Source organism: Dama dama, chromosome 6 (assembly GCF_033118175.1).
Source record: "Dama dama isolate Ldn47 chromosome 6, ASM3311817v1, whole genome shotgun sequence".
Taxonomy (NCBI): Eukaryota; Metazoa; Chordata; class Mammalia; order Artiodactyla; family Cervidae; genus Dama; species Dama dama.
This window is the reverse complement of record NC_083686.1, coordinates 32,636,485-32,658,645: the sequence shown is the minus strand read 5'-3', so window position 1 is coordinate 32,658,645 and position 22,161 is coordinate 32,636,485. Positions and strand designations below refer to the sequence as shown.

General features: G+C 37.9%; 1 protein-coding gene across 2 annotated transcripts; it reads right to left on the bottom strand.

The window, feature by feature from the left end:
• Positions 1 to 1,168: 1,168 nt before the first annotated feature.
• Positions 1,169 to 18,370, bottom strand: GNRHR (gonadotropin releasing hormone receptor). 2 transcript variants are annotated; one of them, XM_061145263.1, is made up of 3 exons: positions 17,855 to 18,370; positions 5,135 to 5,354; positions 1,169 to 1,413 (listed from the first exon to the last, which is right to left on the bottom strand). In XM_061145263.1, the coding sequence occupies exons 1-3, from the start codon at positions 18,368 to 18,370 to the stop codon at positions 1,169 to 1,171; spliced, it is 981 nt and encodes a 326-aa protein (XP_061001246.1). The 2 variants fall into 2 exon arrangements, with proteins under 2 accessions (XP_061001246.1, XP_061001247.1); XM_061145264.1 differs by having other exon boundaries at positions 1,278 to 1,413; positions 5,135 to 5,226.
• Between the last annotated feature and the right edge of the window lie 3,791 nt (positions 18,371 to 22,161).

Genomic DNA, 22,161 nt, shown 5'->3' with positions numbered 1-22,161 from the left:
CCTTTCATCCTATTCCCTTTTTCATGGAATGTGTGGAAACAGGCCTGAATTAAAAGAGGTATTGTGCCAACATATTTTGGAAACCACACCATTTAATGCGAATATCAGTGGATGTTAGTTACACATTTACAGAGAGGTTTTCTTTTCCTTTTTCTAATACTCTTCTGCCTTGCCTCTATTACTCTTTTGACTTGTAATAATGAGACTGAGGTATTTCAGAGTTCATTTTACATACCAAATAATATTTTGCTTGTGCATTTGCTTGATCTCTCTCTCTCTTTTTTATTTTTTTAGTGATTTGTGGATTATGGATTTAGACAGATCAGAAGACAGAAAAAATCCATCATCTTAAAAGAGAGGATATATTATTTATAAAACATAATCACTATAGATCTTTTCTTGATTGTATATTAAAACAATGTTGTTATTACTGCACTTAATTACCACAAACTCCATAGACCACATAGCTGACAGGAATGTTCTATCCCCCAGTCCAAATCTGAACCCCTCTGAAACTCCCTTTTATATGGAGGTACTTCACAACCTGTACCAGGTGAAGAATGGGATGAAGGAGAACTATAAGTCTTGTCAAGTTTAAGGAGTGGACAGTGGATTGGTTGCTGAATACCCCAAATGTCAGAATGCTTTTGAAGCCAAGGAAAAAATTAGATTCATTGCAATTTTTCTTAACCCACAGGAGGAAAAACTGATCATATGAGCAGGGGAAATACTATCTGTGCTTTATGTATTTATTATCTTAGCATAAGATTGTAGTTGTTGCTAAGCCCCTTTGCAGTAAAAGATCTGTGTTTCTCAGTGTTAATTTTTGGCATTTGTTTGCCTTAGGCCGTGGCTATTTTAAATATTTATATATTATTATACAAGAATAAAGTGACTAAAAAATCCATATAATGTGTTATAGGAGTTCAGAAAGCAAAGAGATTAAATCAGAAATGCGTGATTAAGTGAAAATATTTCATTATTTTTCCTGAAAAAAATCTTTTCCTTGTAATTGAGTTTCTGTGATTTCTAAAGGAAGAAGCATAATATTACATTAAACTCTGCTTTATTTATGTGTAAATATGTCATAATATGCTTTGTGTTTCTCATTCCTAAAAGGGGAAATTCATCACTTTGCCTTTCTTTGACTTTCTATGCAGTCTAACAATTATAGAGAGAAATATCCATATATAAGTGGATCAAAGCATGGATTTAAAAAAGCAAAGAGAAAGAAGAAGTGATTTACTGGATCTGACACCCTGTTTACCATGTCAGGATCAAACCAATACCAAATTCCAAGTACATAATAGGGCGTCCAGCAGACAGTAAACGAAGTGGCAAATGCAACCGTCATCTTTAGGGTCCTCAGCCGAGCTCGTGGTATATTGTTCTTGGACTGATTCAGTTGTAGTTCTTTTAAACAGAGAAAATAGAAGGTGTTTTTAATGATCAGTTTTATTACAAAGCCAAAATAGAGAAAAAGGAAGAGAGAGTAGTAATTCAACCTGGTGAATATAATGGAGGCAAATTGCTAGTATTTTTAATAATGACAATGGGCTTCCCTGGTGGCTTAGAGGCTAAAGCGTCTGCCTGCAATGCAGGAGACCTGGGTTCGATCCCTGGGTCGGGAAGATCCCCTGGAGAAGGAAATGGCAACCCACTCCAGTACTCTTGCCTGGAAAATCCCATGGACGGAGGAGCCTCGTAGGCTACAGTCCATGGGGTCACGACTGAGCGACGACACGACACATGCTTGCAAAGCATGTTTATATTTCAAGTTTTCCACTCTGCTACATAATAAATAGAAATATTAAAGATAGTAATGCTCTTAAAATTAATTTTCCATCAAACTAATAAGGATTTGAAATATGAGGTTACTCAAATTCTTAAAATATAAATTTAAGAGAGTAGACTGAGGTTGAACTGAATTTAATTATCTCCCTTTTGGTTGTTATGCCAACAGAGCAACATTTATTTTATAAATTTATAACTTTTCACCTTTCCTGACTGACCAAGCAGGAAGTCCTGTTGCCATCATAGGAGGTGATGTAAGCTTGGTGCAGGCAAGAAACACGTGCACTGGATTGGTGTCAGAATCCTAGTCAGCATTAAGGACATTTAAGGAATAATACACAATGGAGGAGTTGAAGGATATTAGCTCACCTCTTCTTATAGAAACAGCAAAATCAAAACTAACTGCTGAACAACCATCAACAACAACAACAAAAAAGCACTGGAATCTACCAAAGAAGATACCCTACATCCAAAGATAAAGAAGGAGAAACAATGAGATGGTAGGAGGGGTACTGCTGTTGCTGCTAAGTTGCTTCAGTCGTATCTGACTCTGTGCGACCCCATAGACGGCAGCCCACCAGGCTCCCCCGTCCCTGGAATTCTCCAGGCAAGAGTACCATTGGAGTGGGTAACCATTTCCTTATCCAATGCATGAAGGTGAAAAGTGAAAGTGAAGTCGCTCAGTCTTGTCGGACTCTTCATGATCCGACGGACTGCAGCCCACCAGGCTCCTCCGTCCATGGGATTTTCCAGGCAAGAGTACTGGAGTGAGGTGCCATTGCTTTCTCCAGGAGGGGTGCGATAGTGATAAAATCGAATTCCATACACACAGGTGGGTAACCCACAAACTGTAAAATAATAATTAGACCACAGAAATTCTCCCACAGGAGTGAATGTTCTGAGTCCCACATCAAGCTCCCCAGCCTGGGGGTCTGGCAATAGGAGGAGCCCCCAGAGAATCTGTCCTTGAAGATCATCAGGGTTTGATCTTAGGAGTTAAACAGGACTGGAGGAAACAGAAACTCCTCTATTGGAGGGCACACACAAAGTCTTGTGAATACTAGGACCCAGGTTAAAAATGGGGATCTCATAAGACACTGAGTTAGGTTTGCCTGCTAGTATTGGAGGGTCTCTTGAGGAGGCAGGGGGTGGTTGTGACTCACTGTGAGGACAGGGACACTGACTGTGGTAGTTCCGGGGAGTACTCATTGGTACTCATTAGTCCAATTAGTACAGTGAGTTCAAGGACTCATTAGTCCTCTGGAAGGCTGCCATTTTCACACACTAGACTCATGAACTAACTTATGTGATTGGATGTGTGAAGGAACACTCATATCTTTGAAAGTTCACAACTTGGTTTGTATACAGAGGATTTACTGTATTTAAAGTGATGAAAAGAAGGAACCCATAACCAAAAGTACTCTGCTCAGCAAGGCTCTCATTCAGATTTGATGGAGAAATCAAAAGCTTCACAGACAAGCAAAAGCTAGGTGAATTCAGCACCACAAGACCAGCTTTGGAGCAGATGCTAAAAGAAGTTCTCCAGGGGGAGAAGAAAAGGTCACAACTAGAAACAAGAAAATTATGAATGGAAATGCTTACTGGTGAAGGCAAACATACAATAAAGGTAGGAAATCATCTGTAGACAAATATGATATCAAAATCATTAACTGTGAGGAGAGCATAAATGCAAGATACTGGAAAGGCATTTGAAATTAAAAGACCTGCAACTTAAAACAGTCTTGTTTATATATAGGCTGCTATATCAGAACCTCATGGTAACCACAAACCAAAAATATACAATAGATAACACACAAAAAAGAAAAAGGAATCCAAACACAATACTAAAGTGAGTCTTAAATCAGTCCTAAATATCCATTGGAAGGACTGATGCTGAAACTGAAGCTCCAATATTTTGGCCACCTGATGCGAAGAACTGACTCATTGAAAAAAACCCTGATGCTGGGAAAGAGTGAAGACAGGAGGAGAAGCATTGGATGAGATGAGATGAGGATGAGATGAGATGGTTAGATGGCATCACCAACACGATGGACATGAATTTGAGCAAGCTCCAGGAGTTGGTGATGAACAGGGAAGCCTGATGTGCTGCAGTCCATGGGGTCCCAAAGAGTCGGACATGACTGAGTGACTGAACTGAACTGAAAGTCATCAGTCACAAGAGAAGACAACAAAATAGGAAGGGAAGGAAAAAATTTACAAAAACAAACCCCCCAAAAATGAACAAAATGGCAATAGGAACATTCATGTCTATAATTATCTTAAGTGTAAACAGATTAAACAGTCCAACCAAAAGACATAGACTGGCTGAGTGGATACCAAAACAAGACCCATATATATGCTGTCTACAAGAGACACCCTTCAGATCTAGGGATACATACAGATGACAAAAGAGTCAGATAAGACTTGGCAACCACCACCACAGACTGAATGTGAGGGGATGGAAAAAGGTATTCATTCAAGGGATGAATACAACAAGGAATTGTTGTATTACAACAAGGAATAGTTGTATTACAACGAGGAATACAACAAGGGATTATTATATAGCACAGGGAACTCTACTCTGTTCTAAAATAACCTAAATGGGAAAAGAATTTGAAAAAAAAGATACATGTCTATGTATAACTGAATCATTTTGCTGTACATCAGGACTCAATACCATATTGCTAATCGACTATACTCCAATATAAAATTTTAAAAATTCATACATTTGTTTTTGAGAATGCAACAGATTCTTGGAGCAAAAATGGTACAACCATGTGCGTGGAGTGAAAGATCAAATAGTCAATTGCATGTTCCATAATATTTAGCACACTCAACACACACACCAAAATCTGCATAGTGTGTGGATACACCGTGTGGATACAGGAGATTTGAATGTGATACAGAACAGCTTAACTTTAACAAGTCTATTGGCAACTATATTATGAGTTGTACTTTGCTATATTTTAGGCATCGGGTGTTTGATAGAGTGTTATGATGAACCAGCAGGAACAATTTGCCCATGCTTCTGCTGGGTAAATGAAGTAATTGTCCTTTTAGCTTTAATTCCATGCTGTAAATTTATAATATGGGGAGATATTAAATTACCTCATCTCTAAATTGGGCATAATAAAAGTATTGCCTCATGGGGTGATTCTGAATATTGAAAGAGCTAATTAATGTATGTAAGTTGCTCATAATAGCATCACAATGCTATTACAATACAATATAATACTATTACAGGTAAAAGTATCTGGCAGAGCAAGTGCCACTCCAATTCTCCGGTTGGAGTATTGCTGTTAACAACTATCCACCCACAATTAATCTGAGGAATACATACTGTGGGGATCCTGATGAAGGACACTTGTCAGGGTGAAGATGATTTTTGCATTGCAGATCACCATGATGAGAAGAGGGATGATGAAGAGGCAGCTGAAGGTGAAAAAGTTATAAAAGGCTTGATGCCACCACTGTGGAAAACTGCAGTGTGTTACACATTGAGAGAAACCTTCAGTCTGTCCAGAGTCATCTGCTAAATGGATCATCCCAAAGATGTATAACTGTAGGAGAAAATTTAAAAAATTAAAAAGGGAAGTTGCTTATTTTCAAACAATATTTGCAAGTTTTCTCAGAAGTTTTCTCTTCTGTATTGTACTAATCTGCTAACATGTTGTTGCCCAAAGCAACTGCTAAGCTTCTTGACGTTTGGCTTTTGGCTTCTCTACAAAAAGTTGTAAGTGGATCTTTACTTAAAATATGTTTGAGTAATGTGAATGGATCTGTAGGATTTTGAATTTCTTCCGAAATTATTTCAGCCTTGCAGAACAATCTCTAACCAAAGATTTAAACCTCCTCTGTATTTCAATTTCAGATGCTATTATGATGAGTAAAATTTTTGCAAGTGATTTTATTGTTAAATCTGCAGCACAAAAAACTGTCTGGCATTTAGAATATGCCCTCAGAATAAATATTTAAATTTTATTTTTGAAACATAAGATCTCATTAAAATGGTCAGAAACATGTACAGACAGTTCATTAAAAAAGGGTGTAACAGTGACCCTTGAGCATATAAAAACATATTTTCAACCTCACTTATGATAAGAGCAGTGTCAATCAATTAAAGCTACACTGATATGCCATTTCCCACTATCACGTTCAGCAAAATTAAAAAAAACAGTAACACACTTTCATGGCAAGGCTATAGGGAAACAGAGACTCTCATACATTGTTAATGGGCATGCAAATTGGTACAATCATTAAGGAGAGGAATTTGGCAATAATTAGTATACATTTGTATTTACCTTTGACTCAGCAATCTGACATTCAGGGGTTTACCATGAAGATACACCCCTACTTCCATTATATGAAAATACATATGCACAAGATTACTCACTGAGGCATTGTTTATAAGTGAAAAACATTGAAAATAATCTAAATACCAATTCATAGAACAGCAGCTGAATAAACTATTGTGGGCCACACAATGGAGTACTGTACAGTAGTAAAAAAAAGAGAAAGGGAAATTTCTATCTGAAGGTTTGTGTGTGTATGTTCATACATTTATTCTGGCTCTGTGTAGAGAGAGGCTAAGTCATCTAAGACTTACATCTAAGACATCTACAATGTCATCTAAGTAGCAGTGAGCATACCCTGCTCTCCAACACCCAGATTTATTTTTAGTATCATTCTCTACCAAAAGGAATCAGAGCTCATTGGCAAAGTGCGTAATCCCAAGGCTGGGGCAATCAAAGCACAATAAGTCGTTGGAACAGATGCTGTGCCAAAAAGTCTGGAAATGCCCAGAGAATGATGGAGCATGTGAAAAAATTTCAGGTGCCAGCTTAAAAGAGCTCCCATTGGCCAAAGTTTAAGCATGAAAACAAACAAACAAACCGTGATAGAAAAGAATAAGAGTTCAAATAAAGAAAGAAACCATGACTCCATGCTGATGTAAATGACAAAACAACAATAACAAATACACGGGGAAAGGAAAAATCTCTTTACTATAGAAAGTCAGCTAATAAATGTAAAAGAAACAATGGAAGTAGTGATTACAATTTTGTAATCACTGTAATAGTAATTGATTCAGGCAAGAATCACCAATGAATGGTAAAAATATGGGTGTAAGTTTGAGGAAAGTAGTTTATTTATGTCATCTCAAAGTATCTACCTGTGGAATGCATTGCATTATAAACAGTAAAATAATAACTTTACAGTAGAGAAATAACCAAATAATTAAGCTAACATTGCCAATAATGAGACAGATTGACAGCATCTGCTTCCTTCTAGAAAGCATTGAGAAGAATTCAGAGTCACCTCTTTGATGTTTTTGTTAAAAATCAAATCAGTCAATCCTAAAGGGTATGAATCCTGAGTATTCGTTGGAAGGACTGATGCTGAAGCTGAAGCTCCAATACTTGGGTCACTTGATGGGAAGAACTGACTCATTAGAAAAGATCCTGATGCTGGGAAAGATTGAAGGCAGGAGGAGAAGGGGATGACAGAGGACGAGATGGTTGGATGGCATCACTGACTCAATGGACATGAGTCTGAGCAAGCTCTGGGAGATTTTGAAGGACAGAGAAGCCTGGTGCGCTGCATTCCATAGGGTCTCAAAGAGTCAGACACGACTGAGCGAATGAACGACAATGATGTAGACAAAGAATGCCACCTACAGTATCAGTAAACATAGGATGTTGCGTTCATCAAGCTATTAGCCACTGCACTTACCCTCAGGAGTGCTCCCTAAGGAGTGGATTTGGGATAGAGAAAAGTAGAAACGTGGCCCTAGATAGTTAAGGTGATGTATCAAAGGAATGATTTAAATAAGCCCAAACTCTTGTATCTTCCTGTCCTTAGAAAAGCACTACATTCATTAACCTTAGATGTATGGTTTTTCTTTAATTAGTGATAATCTTCTGATGTTCTGACTACAGGTTTTTGCTGCAAAGAAGCCTCCTATTAAAAAATCCTGGCTCCTCCGTTGCCTCTTATGAATTGGGAGCAATCTGAGAGACTGTCTTCCAGGCTTAAGTTCTCAAAAGTCTACTGAATAAAACATATTTCTCAACTTTTAGGTCATAGATTTTTTTTTTTTTTTCAGTTGACAAGTGCACAACCTGAATCTACCCCCAAGAAAATATCAGACAAACTCAAATTGAGAGGCATTCAACAAAATAACTGGTGTGCACTCTTCAAAAATGTCAGTGTCATGAAATACAAAGAAAGACCAAGAAACTGTTCTATTTTAAAGGAGACTAAAGAGACAACAGGGCTTCCCAGGTGGCTCAGTGGTAAAGGATCTGCCTGTCAATGCAGAAGACACAGGTTTGATCCCTGGGTTGGGAAGACCCCCTGGAGTAGGAAATAGCTACCCACTCCAGTATTCTTGCCTGGAAAATTCCATGGATAGAAGAGCCTGACAGGCTATAGTCCATGGGGTCAGAAAGAGTTGGACACGACTGAACATGCAAGCAAAGAGACAAGGCGACTGAACTTCTCGCATAATCTTGAATTTTCTTTCATTAAAGGGGATATTATTGAGACAGCTGAGGTATGAATAGGGCATATAGATTAAACAGTAGTACTGTTCAGCTCAGTTCAGTCACTCGTGTCTGACTCTTTGCGACCCCGTGAATCGCAGCACGCCAGGCTTCCCTGTCCATCACCAACTCCTGGAGCTTGCTCAAACTCATGTCCATCGAGTCAGTGATGCCATCCAACCATCTTATCCTCTGTCGTCCCCTTCTCCTCCTGCCTTCAATCTTTTCCCTCATCAGGATCTTTTCCAAGGAGTTCTTCGCATCAGGTGGCCAAAGTATTGGAGCTTCAACTTCAGCATCATTCCTTCCAATGAATATTCAGAACCGATTTCCTTTAGGATTGACTGGTTTGATCTTGCAGTCCAAGGGACTCTCAAGAGTCTTCTCCAACACCACAATTCAAAAGCATCAATTCTTTGGCACTCAGAAGTACTGTATTAATGTTAATTTCCCAATTTTGATACTTTATGTTGCGCTTATGTGCTAGAAAAAATACACTGAGGTATTGAGAGAGACGTCATGTCTGAATTTTTAAACAATCCGTAAAAACATGCATACAAGAGAGAGAATAAACAAATAAGCAAATATAGCAAAGTGTTAATATTTGGGGAATCTGAGGGGAAAGTACCCTAGAAATCTTTGTATGAGTCTTGCAACCTTTCCCTAAGTGTGAAATTATATTAAAAAAAGAACTAGTTGAATCAACAATTAAGGAAACAATGCAAGTGGTTTTCACAAACAAGTTGTAGTTGACATTTATTCATTCTTTCCCAGTTTGTCAAGCACACTTCTTACCTCATAATTTCAAAAATTTTCTACTGAAAAACTTCATTTTACCTTGAAACATCATTGAAATGAAGAGATAAGAGTGCCCAAGAGCTTTAAAAATGATAACAAGTTAATTCAAGCAAAAATGTTTGCAAGATTTTTTTTTTGAAGTTTTAAGCAAGTGAGGGACAGAATTCATTTTATTTAGTTGTTGATTGAATAAGTAAACTTAAATTACATTTAGTTAATTTAATAAACTCAGAATTTCTTTCCTTTTGGGGGTGGCAGAGTGGGAAGAGTATACCTTAAAAAAATAGTTTTTCCTCTTTGCTTGTAGAGTAGAAAAATTTTAATAAATATAAAATATAATAAAAAAATAAATACAGATATAATAAGATCTAAGTACGTATAATATAAAATACAAGCCTATTTCTTTTATTTGTAATTAAAATGCTGATTTTCAGTTTCTGATCTTTTCAGCTTCAAGGGCAAACAAGAATTTTAAGTTAATCCACTAGAGGGCGCCCAATGATCATGCTGCTGCGGCTGCTGCTAAGTCGCTTCCGTCGTGTCCGACTCTATGCGACCCCATAGACCGCAGCCCACCAGGCTCCCCCGTCCCTGGGATTCTCCAGGCAAGAACACTGGAGTGGGTTGCCATTTCCTTCTCCAATGCATGAAAGTGAAAAGTGAAAGTGAAGTCGCTCAGTCGTGTCCAACTCTTCGTGACCCCATGGACTGCAGCCTACCAAGCTCCTCCGTCCATGGGATTTTCCAGGCAAGAGCACTGGAGTGGGATGCCATTGCCTTCTCCGAAGGATCATATTATCGATCTTAAAGTCAAGAAAAGCAAGTTCAGCTAATTCTATTTTATGATCCAGGTCAGTTTTTTCCATGTTACAAAGTGACCCTTTCAGTTTTCCATACTTCTTTGCAAACTGACCTTATATAAAGTTGAGTTTTGAATTTGACCCAACAGGTGTGAATTGAAATCTTTGGAAGGGTTTTCTCACATAGACCCTGAGAGTCTTCTAATTCTTAAAAATCCTTTTTTCTTTCCACCTCCCTAGTCAGCCTTGGAACCAGATAATCTGAATTTGATTTTCTGCTCTGCATTGGGTCACATTTTCACTTTAATAATTCATATTTTTAAGTTATAATGATGAATCTTTCAATAAAACGGACATTATAGTACTATGATTTGAATTTGGTTTTCATCTTTATGTAATGAATGCTTGTTTTTAAAGCAACTCCTTGGTCATAAAACTATACTAGGTACACTCTGTCATGAAAGGTGAACTAAATATATCATGCTATCAAAGAATTAAATATTTCTTAGGGGAGATACCCCATGTATGTGACAACTGTAATTCTCAATACACTGTGACAAGTTCTGAAGGAGAGTTATAGTGTTGTGAAAATTCAGAATTTTACTCACCCACAAACTAATTTGTTTTAGGCTTCATTCAGTTTATTTTCAACTCCAAGACCATGTTCATTTGAATGATTAATATAGGGATACACTTTACGTCCGGTGATTCTTTCATACTTGGATGTTATTTTAAAAATTTCTTTGTTTCTCCTCTCTCATGCCTGGCCCCGGTTCTCATCAGTGTTTCCTTTATTTTGCCCTAAACAATAGCAGCCTGTTCTCCACCTTTGCAGTCCCTTGCAGATGCTGTTCCTCTTAGCATATAATTTTTAACCTTTGCCTCACCCTGTGCTAGTGACACCATGACTTAATCCTTCCAAAGGTGATTATCTTTAGATGTTGTGCTTTAGGTTCGTCTTGGGATTTCCTGGTGGCTAAGACAGTAAAGAATCCGTATGCAAAGTAGGAAACCCGGGCTCAATTCCTGGGTTGGGAAGATGCCCTAGAGAAGAGAATGGCTTCCCACTCCAGTATTCTTGCCTGGAGAATTCCATGGACAGAGGAACCTGGTGGGCTAGGGAGATATACATAGTATTTAACTCTAGGGACTGTCATGACAATTAACAAGTGAATACTTGCAAAGCACCTAGAGTAATGCCTGGCCCACAGTTAGCACTATATAAATCATAGCCATTATGAAAATTTTTTTGAGGCACAGAATTTATAAATATATATTGCATATGTTTGCATATTTATAAATTTATGCCATATTTTTCACTTGACTATTTATTCTCACCTGAAGATTTTCCTGCCTTTTCCTTCTGTAGCCTCTTACAGGAAAACAGAGACAGTATTGCACATTGTGATATAATGATATGCATGCATGCTCACTAGCTCAGTCGTGCCCAACTCTTTGTGACCACATGGACTATAGCCTACCAGGCTCTTCTATTCATGTAATTTTCCAAGTGGGTTGGAAATCCTGGTGGTTAGGATTCTAGGCTTTCACTGCTGAGGCCCGAATTCAATCCTGCTAGGGGAACTGAGATCCTTCAAGGTGCACAGCATGACCAGAGACAAACAAACAAAAAAACAAAAAGCAACACAGAAGTGTTTAACACAATTCCTGGCAGATATTTATGTACTGAATATTATTTATCAAAATCATCATCACCATTATTGTTATTTCTGCTACTAGTATGCTATTACTATGTTCCAGTAACATTTTTGGCATATTGTACACATGTAATGAGTATTTATTGAATTTAAGCTGCTTGTGGGGCTTCCCAGGTGGCGCTAGTGGTAAAGAACCCTCCTGCCAATGCAGGAGACATAAGAAATGCCAGTTCGATCCCTGGGTCGGGAAGATTCCCTGGAGGAGGGCATGGCAACCCACTCCAGTATTCTGGCTTGGAGAATTCCATGGACAGGGGAACCTGGTGAGCTACAGTCCATGGGGTCGCAAAGAGTCAGACGCGACTGAAGCGACAGCATGGACAGAGCGTACACAAGCTGCCTGTCAAGTTCGGAAGAGCCTGCCAGCATTGTAAATTCTGTGTGTAACAGGCAAGCCTCCACATTTATTCAGACCACACATCTTCACACCAAAGCATAAAGGAATACTCATATACAACAGACCCTCCAAATCTGTGGGTTCCACATCTGCAGAGTCAACCAACTGCAGATGGAAAAATACTCAGGAAATTTTTCTTAGAAAGTTCCAAAGAGCAAGACTTGAACTTGGAAAGCTCCAGCAACTGTCTATATAATATTACATTGTATTTACAATTATTTGCAGAGCATTTACATTGTATTGTGTATAGAGATGATTTAAAGTATATAGGAGGGTGTACATGGGTTATAGACAAATACTATACCGTATTTTTTAGAAGGGACTTTAGCATCTGGGAAATTTCTTATCTGAGGCCTCCATGGTGGGGAAGGAGGATGTCTAGGAAACAATCCCCTGGGGATGTCGAGGGTGACTGCATTTTCTCTGCAGGCCTGGGTTACCTACAGAATTAAAAAGCTGTCAACATATAATTGTCCCTAGTAGCACAGAGAAACTAGTGATGTGAACTCTCTCTGCAAATAATCTGCTGCTCTGGAATTCTTGTGGTCTTAGATGACTGTCATCAGAAACCTTTCGTATTTTAATTGGATATGGACACACCAAATTCAGGAAATGTTTTCTCCTTAACGTGCACCTACTAGCCTAACCACAGAAAGTCTTAAGTCAGATATCCTTTCAAGTCCTGTTGGCTGTCTTGCCTTGCCTTCCTCTCCCTTCCTACTTTTCTTCCTTTCTTATCCTACTTTTAGAAACAATACCTCCAAGACTTGAATCATTATGCTCTGGCATATAAAGCTTTTAGAGTGAATAATACAGCTTAGTGACTAGGGAGGACATCGGCCAAATTTACTTATCAGTCAGAATAAATGTCATAATTTTGAGAAATATGAAGCAATCTTTACATAAGCAATTTTGTTTGCTGTTTCTTAAATAATTATTTTATTTTCATATTCATATTTCCCTAATACTTTTTTCTCCTGACTTCAAAAATCCTATTATGAAGGAAGTAATTAAGGTAGGAAAAGGGGAAGGAATGAATAGTAATGCGTTTTTAACTTTATCCTTGAAGTCTTATATATGATTGTGTATATCTTACTCTTTATAGCACTTTTTACAATTACTCTTTTAAACTTGGTTGAGTAATTTACTCAGATAGCTGGTAAGAGACAACACTGAGATTTATTTATTTTTTTTCCATTTATTTTTATTAGTTGGAGGCTAATTACTTTACAATATTGTAGTGGCTTTTGTCATACATTGACATGAATCAGCCATGGATTTACATGTGTTCCCCATCCCGATCCCCCTCTCCCACCTCCCTCTCCACCCGATCCCTCTGGGTCTTCCCAGTTCACCAGGCCTGAGCACTTGTCTCATGCATCCAACCTGGGCTGATGATCTGTTTCACCCTAGATAATATACATGTTTCGATGCTGTTCTCTTGAAACATCCTACCCTTGCCTTCTCCCACAGAGTCCAAAAGTCTGTTCTGTACATCTGTGTCTCTTTTTCTGTTTTGCATATAGGGTTATCGTTACCATCTTTTTAAATTCCATATATATGCGTTAGTATACTGTATTGGTCTTTATCTTTCTGGTTTACTTCACTCTGTATAATGGGCTCCAGTTTCGTCCATCTCATTAGAACTGATTCAAATGAATTCTTTTTAACAGCTAAGTAATATTCCATGGTGTATATGTACTACAGCTTCCTTATCCATTTGTCTGCTGATGGGCATCTAGGTTGCTTCCATGTCCTGGCTATTATAAACAAGCACTGAGATTTAAAACCAGCTTTGTTTAAATCCCACTGCCTTTCAGACTTGCAGGGATATCTGAGGTCTTCAGAGACTAGGACTGGAGCTGGTGAATGGTCAAACAGAGGACTGGGGCTCCCTTATCCCCATTTGACCAGAGCAACTCCACTTGTATCTGTTTCATTTATTGAAGCTCCATACAGAATTTCATTTTAAATAAAATTCAATTACAAGCAAAAGTATAAAATTTTGGTCACAGTACACTGAAAGTTCTGAAAATATATCCCCAAATCATCACAGAACTTTGAGGTGATCAGCAAGGTGGAAAAGCAAGGTGGTCAGTTTGAAAGTTGGTCATTCTGAACTCTAGCAAAATGTCATAAATTCTCAGGTTCCTGGGAACATGACAACTAGCTTGTTAGTTTTTTTTTTTTTCCTTTCTCCAACCTACATGAGTTAATCAAGTGATGATTATATATATATATATATATATATATATATATATATATATCCATGTATATACCAAAGGATGAATCCAATCTTAAAGGACATCAATCCTGAATATTCATTAGAAGGACCAATGCTGAAGCTGAAACTCCAATACTTTGGCCACCAGATGGGAAGAGCTGACTCATTAGAAAAGACCTTGATGCTGGGAAAGATCGAAGGCAAGAGGAGAAGGGGATGACAGAGGATGAGATGGTTGGATGGCATCACTGACTCAATGGACATGAGTTTGAGCAAGCTCCGGGAGTTGGTGAAGGACAGGGAAGTCTGGTGTGCTGCAGTTCATGGGGTTGCAAGGAGTTGAACACAACTGAGCAACTGAACAACAGCAACCAAAGGATGAAAATTAAAAGTCATCCTTTCAAACTCCTTTTAAATTAGCTACGACAGGATGTGCTTTTGTCAATGGGCTTTGTGGAGCGCGGTGAAGCGTGAGCTGTACCCACTTTGTCACACAGCCTTCAAATCAAAAGCCTTTCCTGTCTCTTGTCTTCCCCATCACGCACACATAACATTAGTCACAGGGTTGAAGCCTCTTTTATTCAGAGACAAAGAGCAGAGAGCTATAATAAAAAGATAAACTGGACTTAACAAAAAGACAGAAGTTCAACAGGTCAAGTGGCATTGGGCAAACAATTAATCCTTTTAAGTGAATACTTTTCAAACTGCGGGTTGTACCCATCAGTTGGTTGTAATCAGTAATAAAAAATGAAATGGAACAGAATAGAGTATTTATTTTATGAAAACTTTTCTCAATTATAGGTCTATGAGACATCAATTAAGTCTTTATGTAGTGTGTCTTTCTTTCTTTCCATTTCTGTCAAGAAGGTTTGAAGGACATTGATTCCAAAGGCTCTCTTTGAATGGTCTTTTTTATGTGAAATGGGGATAATAGTGTAGCTTTTATGTACCTCACAGAGTCAATGTAAATACCAAGTAAGATTATGAATGTGAGGTCTTTCAGGAAACTTCAGCAAAGTGCTTTATCAATTTAAAGTGCTGCTGAAAGCAAGGATGAGTCATTTGTTTAACAAAATGAAATAGCGTCAATTCTACCATATTCTGTGACTCATATGTAAATTTTCTTATGCACATCATTTTAATAATGTACAACATTTTGGCCACAGTTAACACTGATGTATGATGTTTAGAAAAGTTGTTAGAGTAAATCCTAAGAGTGCTCATCACAAGGAAAGAAAACTTTTTTCTTTTCTTTTCATTGTGCCAATATGAGATGATGTAAGGAGTTAGCTGAAACTATTGTGTTAATCATTTCACATTATGTGTAAATCAAGCTATCATGCTGTACACATTGGGGGACTGGGATGGGGAATACATGTAAATCCATGGCTGATTCATGTCAATGTATGACAAAAACCACTACAATATTGTAAAGTAATTAGCCTCCAACTAATAAAAATACATGAAAAAAAAAAGAAAAAAAATGAAAAAAAAAACCCCTACATGGTGATGTATACAGACTGTTTCTCAGAAAACTGAAAATAAACAAAAACAAAAAATTCACTTTAATACTTGCATAAGGCTCATGAAAGTTATATGGCTTCCACATTGTTCTCAGAATTTCCCCCAGCTATCTTCTGTTATATACATCCATTCCACCTCCATTCATTGATTCATCTATCCAATCTCTGTTTTCATTTTAGTAAAAGGTGAAAGGTTTATTTGATCTGAAGAGGAACCAGAGTATCCAAACATTTTAAATTTATATTTTTGTTGGGTGTCTCATTAGGTATTGTGAATATGAATTAAATTGAACACAACAGTTTTCACTATTGTAGCAGCACATATCATAATGGCAAAGACAAACAAGTACATAATTACAGTGTTTTCTGACAAAGAAACAGTGCGCCCTGAGCTCAAAGGAAAGGCAACAACCATGAAATCTAATTTCCTGCTATTGTCAATCTGTCACTTCAGCCAAACAGTTCTCCTTTGAAAATTAATCACTTTACAACTTTTGCTGAAAAATACATGTGATCCTTGGCTTATTTTTTCCATTCAAATACATTCATCTTTAAAAACTCAGTTTATCCTACTTTTACCCTTTTGCCCTTCCTTCACCATTTTAACTCTAATAATCCATCTCTCTCTCTTCTTACACTGGTAATAGGCTTGAAAACTTTTTTTGTACATAGTTGTATTCATTTTGTGTAGGTTTTATTTCTATAACTGAATGACATTTTCTGTCTGTCTCATCAGTACCTGGTTCAGTGTTAGGAGCCCCTGTGTTTATCTTCTCTAAGAAAATTGAACAATACACAAATACACATCACTCATAGTTCAAAGAAATAAAGTGGAAAATTTCAGAGCATAAATCTTTGCTAAGTAACCTCATTTAAGTGACATATTTGCTAAATTAATTCTTGCATATGCAGTCACTGTGAGAATAATTTTAATATACTTTTCTCAGGGAAATCAAAACATTTTGGTTTTTTCTGCCATAAAACACACACTGATATACAAAAAATGTTAAGTGAGGAATTGGGGAAACATAGTTATCTAACTTAATAGTGTCTTGAACTATTTAGTGCATCTTGTGTGGCAGCTCTTGTTTATTTATTTTTTTGTTTGTTTGTTTGTTTTTACACCAGCTGGCTAGTTTAGAATCTCTAGATAAATTTCTATTTTTAGTGACAAGTTTTTGGAGGATCATGGTAAACTCTGACTTCTTGACACATCCCTGTTCCCTGGATTCATCACAGGGCACATTCACACACATAGAGACAACTTGTTCATCTTTGCCGTTTTCAAGAACGTGTCATCTTCTTCAGAGATTTGACTGTTGAAGAGGCAGATTCTGAAGATCCATCAACCGGGGTGCCTCTGATGAAGACAGTCTGGAGGTCTACCTGCTTTCTGAAGGAGAGGGCCTTGCCTGCACCAACAGTCGTAGAGTTTTGCTAACAGCCTGTTACAGTCTCATCTACCTCCAGAAAAAGCTCAAGTCAACCTCAGGGAAATGTTCAAATATCCAAAAGTCTAAGATGCCCCACATTTCCTCTTTATTCAATCCCACCCAGCTGCAAACTGCAGAACATACTAATTAAGTCTAGTTCTTTCTATGGTGAAGTTCCAAATAAAACAAGTTATGCATACTTTTTACCTATGCAAATTTTATTGTTCCTAAAGATTCTCCCAATTTACCATGTCAACCAGAGTAAAAGAAAATGTAGATGGAAGAATCAAATGAGGATGAGTTCAAATTTGAGAATAACTTCATTTTGAGGGAGCATTTACTGTGTACCAGAGAGTATGATAGAAAACTTAACAAATTATCCATTTAATCATTACAAAGGTACATCGAGTAGACATTACCTCCATTTTATAAATGCAAGACCTGAAACCCAGAAAGGTTAAGACATTTGCCAAAGGTAACAGAGCAGAGTCATGATTAAATTCCACACTCTGACTTCCAGAGCCCAAATTCCTAGAGATAATACAATACTACCTTTGACAACACTTTCATTCAGATTTAGATAGGAAATCTGTATCTCCATAAAAAGTTTGCAATATTGGTTTACCTGTGGTCCAGCAAAGATGCTACTGAGGAGCCAGGCCAAGCCAATCATGAACTGTCCAAGCTTGCTGTTGCTTTTCACTGCTAGAGGCCTGGTGATGGCCAGGGAGCGGTCCAGACTGATCACCACCATCATGAAGGCGGGGGCATACATGGAGAAAAGCTTCAGATAGCTGAGGACTTTGCAAAGGAGCTCTCCAGCATACCATTGAACAGTAATGTTCCACATTCCATCCAGTGGCATGACAATCAGAGTCTCCAGCAGGTTGGCTAAAGTCAAATGTTTTAAAAGCACCTTCATTCTCGAGAGTTTTTTCCTGTTCTCTTTCCTTTGAGTCCAATTCTGAAGTTTCAACAAGAAAGAAGTGTTGAAAATTGTGGAGAGTAGAAAAAGGAAGAAAGTAACTGTCACTCGGATCTTCCCAGATAGCGTCAGGGTGGGGAGGCTGCCCAGCGTTAATGGGATGCTGCTGTTGATGGCTGAACAGTGGTTTTCGTTCTGTTCAGGAGAGTTTGCCATCCTTTATGGCTGAGACAGCTTCAAAACTCGTGTTCTGGCACTTCTGATGTTTTATTGTAATTGCACTTGGAGTCCTATTTTATTTCAGCCTTCTCTGGCTGGTAACGTCACAGGTTTATATTTATGTCAAATTTTGTCCCTGAGATGCTTTGTATTTAAAGGGAAAGATCAAGGTGAACTTGTTTTGTGGGCTTGTAATCCAGCAGGGTGCTAAAGCAAGCAGACAAACACTTTCTGAGGGCCAAATGTAACTGTAGTATTTCAGCAGATGGCCTGGTTTTCACAACATGTTTCCTAAGTGAAGAAGGACGTTTGACACTTAATTTTGTGTTTAAAATTCACTTAGGATATTATTCAAGTAACTCTAGTGAAGATGTTTTCTAAAAAAAAAAAAAATGTTAAGTGTTCTGTTTAATAGATGCAAAATGAAAAAGAAGAAAATACTAAAAAAAACTTGATCCAGCTAAGATTTGTAATTTAAAGAATCATAAATTTGTAATTTCTCAAAAAATTTGTTTTCTTTTCAATCACACAATGCTGAGCATCCAAACACTAGATAAATATATTTATTCAGAACTGTCCTCTATGAAACATCAAACTAGTACCTAAACAGTTAGAATCAATTTGATCTAATACTGAGATGCGTTCAAATTTATCAATCAATCTTAATGTTTAGATAAAATCATTAACTTCATGAATAATTTTTCTGTCATTGCTTTAATTTTATAATTGTCTAATTATTGTACTTGCAGGGTAGCTAGGTATTAGAGGGAATACTGCATAAATGCTTTAATCACTTCTACGCATGTTCATATATAATATACATCCCTTTATATTGTAATTGGATCATTTCACATTACGGCCACTTAGAAACTTCTCTGAGGTGTTGCTGTATCTTGCCCATTGAGTGCTTGATGATCTTGTGTCCTACTACTGGTAGGACTTAGACTGGAATTTATTAAATCACCAGGTTGATTTGTCTTATTATCAAAAGGTTTGCTTTCTGTAGCAGCCAAAGAAACAATAATGTTAAAAGTAAGGGTGGCTATTTTAATTTAGATGACCCATTCTTGTAGTTTCATTTATCTGTTTGTTGTTTTACATTCATTTATTAAATAAATAATTACTAAATACCTGCTATATATACTCTCTTGGCAGGTGAATGAAACATGAGTGTGGCATCATCTGGGTTTCCTTGGTGGCTTAGTGGTAAAGAATCCACCTGCCATTGCAGAGACATTGGTTCAATCCTTGGATTGGGAAGATGCCCTGGAGAAGGAACTGGCAACCCACTCCAGTATTCTAGCCTGGGAAATCCCATGGACAGAGGATCCTTGTGGGCTGTGGTCCATGGGGTCACAAGACAGTCAGACATGACTTAGAGACTAACCACCACCAACAACATAGCACCACCCAGGCCCTGAAGGGTTCTATCTGGTATTATATAAGGACAGATAAGAGGGCTGGACTTACCTTATGGACCCCTTCGTTTCTTCTGTCCTAGCTCCTGGGTTTTGAGCAGCTTAGACCAGTTGCTTATCTGGGTTCCCTTTTGTTGTCACTATATGCTCAGAAATACTGGCTTCCTCCCTACTTCTAGACCTGGATGAAATATTATACCATAGGATGTGAAATCTACTTCCTAAGTGCCTTTCTGAAGGATCTGGAAATATTTTCTAACAGATTGTTTTGGTTCTGAAATAGACTGCTTTAGGAAAATTAGTGGTGGAGATAGATGAGTTAGAAATCAAGAGGAGTAAAAAAATAAAAAGAAATCAAGAGGAGTGTGTTTTCTTAGAAAAATGTAACACATGCATTTTTAAACAAAAATATAGCATAAATATACAGTTCACTTTACTTATTTGTGGTAGTTATATTCTATAAAGTTGCCATGAACTCTGAATTAGTGAATACCGAACCACTGATTCTAGTGAAAATACACTGTTAGATTTCTGCAAGCCAAAAATATCACTTGCATCACACCGGTTCATTTGCCAACATCCTTATAAAAATAAGCCAAAAGTCATCAGTGTTGAACACCTGGTCTTTACACAAGCCTTTTCCTGTATAATATATAGCAGATATTTTAAAAAATTCTTTAACATAATATTATAAATCAACTGTACATCTTTAAAAATTCTTCCCCAAATCCCCGATATGCAGAAACTGCCTCACCTGCAAGTTCAACATTTTCCACACTATAACACTATATCACAGTATCACACTATAACTAGTTTGAAACGTGCAAACTAGTTACCATGAGTTTCTTTGATTTTCAGCCTCACAACAATGCTGTCCACTATACTTTAAAAAATCAGCCCTTAAGATCGAACTACATCTCTAAAAATGACCCAGTTTCATTCCATTTATGGCTGTCATACAAAATGAAGTAAGTCAGAAAGAGAAAAATAGATATTGTTGTGAGGCGAGAGTAGGCCTTCCTACTTGGTAAGATTATCAGGCCACCTGGATACAACCACTTAGCTTTCGCTTAACACTGACCGCTGTTTGCCAATTAGGACCAATTAACTTTCGCTTAATACTGACCGCTGTTTGCCAATTAGGAAATTAGGAACGGGGCGGAAACCCCCAGGAAAGTCCCGTGCGCGCGAAAGTTTTGACCAATGAAATTGCTTTGCAAACGTGTAACCAATCCGCTTCTCACCCTATAAATTTGTGTAACAGCTTGAGCTCGGGGCTCTCTGACCCACACCACTGCATTGGTTGCGTCAGAGAGTCCTGGCTCGAGTCAGTAATAAACTTCCCTTTCTGCGAGTTGCATTGTCTTGGAGGCCTTCTCTATTCCCGCTCGGGGATTCGGACATCGGGCATAACAATTGTATATTAATACATGTGCATATAGTTTAGAAAAATGGTACAGATGAACCTAGTTCCAGACAGAGGATGAGGTGGTTGGATGGCATCACTGACTCGATGGACATGGGTTTGGGTGGACTCTGGGAGTTGGTGATGGACAGGCAGGCCTGGCCTGCTGCGGTTCATGGGGTCTCAAAGAGTCAGACACGACTGAGCGACTGAACTGAACCTAGTTCCAGGGCAGGAATAGAGGCATGGGTGTGGAGAGCAGACGTGTGGCCACAGGGTGAGAAGTGGAGGGTGGGATGAATTGGGTGATTGCATTTGACATAAATACACTACTATGTGTAAAATAGACAGCTAGTGAGAACCTGTGGTATATAGCACAGGAACCTGGCTCAGTGCTCTGTGATGACCTAGTGGGTGGGATGGAGAGGGTGGGAGTGAAGTCCAAAAGGGATACATGTATATGGAAAGGTAATTTGCTTTGTTGTACAGCAGAAGCTAGCACAATATTGTAAAGCAATTATACTGTAATAAAAAATACAAATAATTGACCCTTGGCCTAGAACTTCTGATATTTGAGATGCTAGTTAGAATGAAAGACAATCTATCACTTAGCTTCGACTCGAGTTGGTGAAATGGATGAGACATGGGTTTGACCAGCACTATAGCCATCAACCAGAGGTGGCAACTGACCATCTGAAGTTTGGCTTAGCTGAACTGAGATGTGCTTTGAGCGTAAAATTCACAATGGATTCTGAAGATGGAATAAGGAAAAGTGAATTTAAACTATTTCGTTAAGATCTTTTAGATGATGTTTGTGTTGTCAGTGTAAATACCTTTTGAAGTTGTAACATTTTGCCGATTAAAATTATTTTGACTTGTTTAAAAACAAATCAGCCCTCATCTCATGAATCCACAAATTTCACCATTGTGCAGCTTTTCTATGGTTTCGTCATATACTGTGGGTT

Bases quoted from the DNA above. Each gene is read 5' to 3' on its own strand.
- GNRHR (XM_061145263.1), bottom strand. From the start codon at position 18,370: ATGGCAAACTCTCCTGAACAGAACGAAAACCACTGTTCAGCCATCAAC. The intron at 5,355-17,854 runs GTAAACCAATAT...TTTCTCCTACAG, and splicing joins GCATCTTTGCTGGACCACAG to TTATACATCTTTGGGATGAT. The intron at 1,414-5,134 runs GTATGTATTCCT...TCTGTTTAAAAG, and splicing joins CCTTCATCAGGATCCCCACA to AACTACAACTGAATCAGTCC.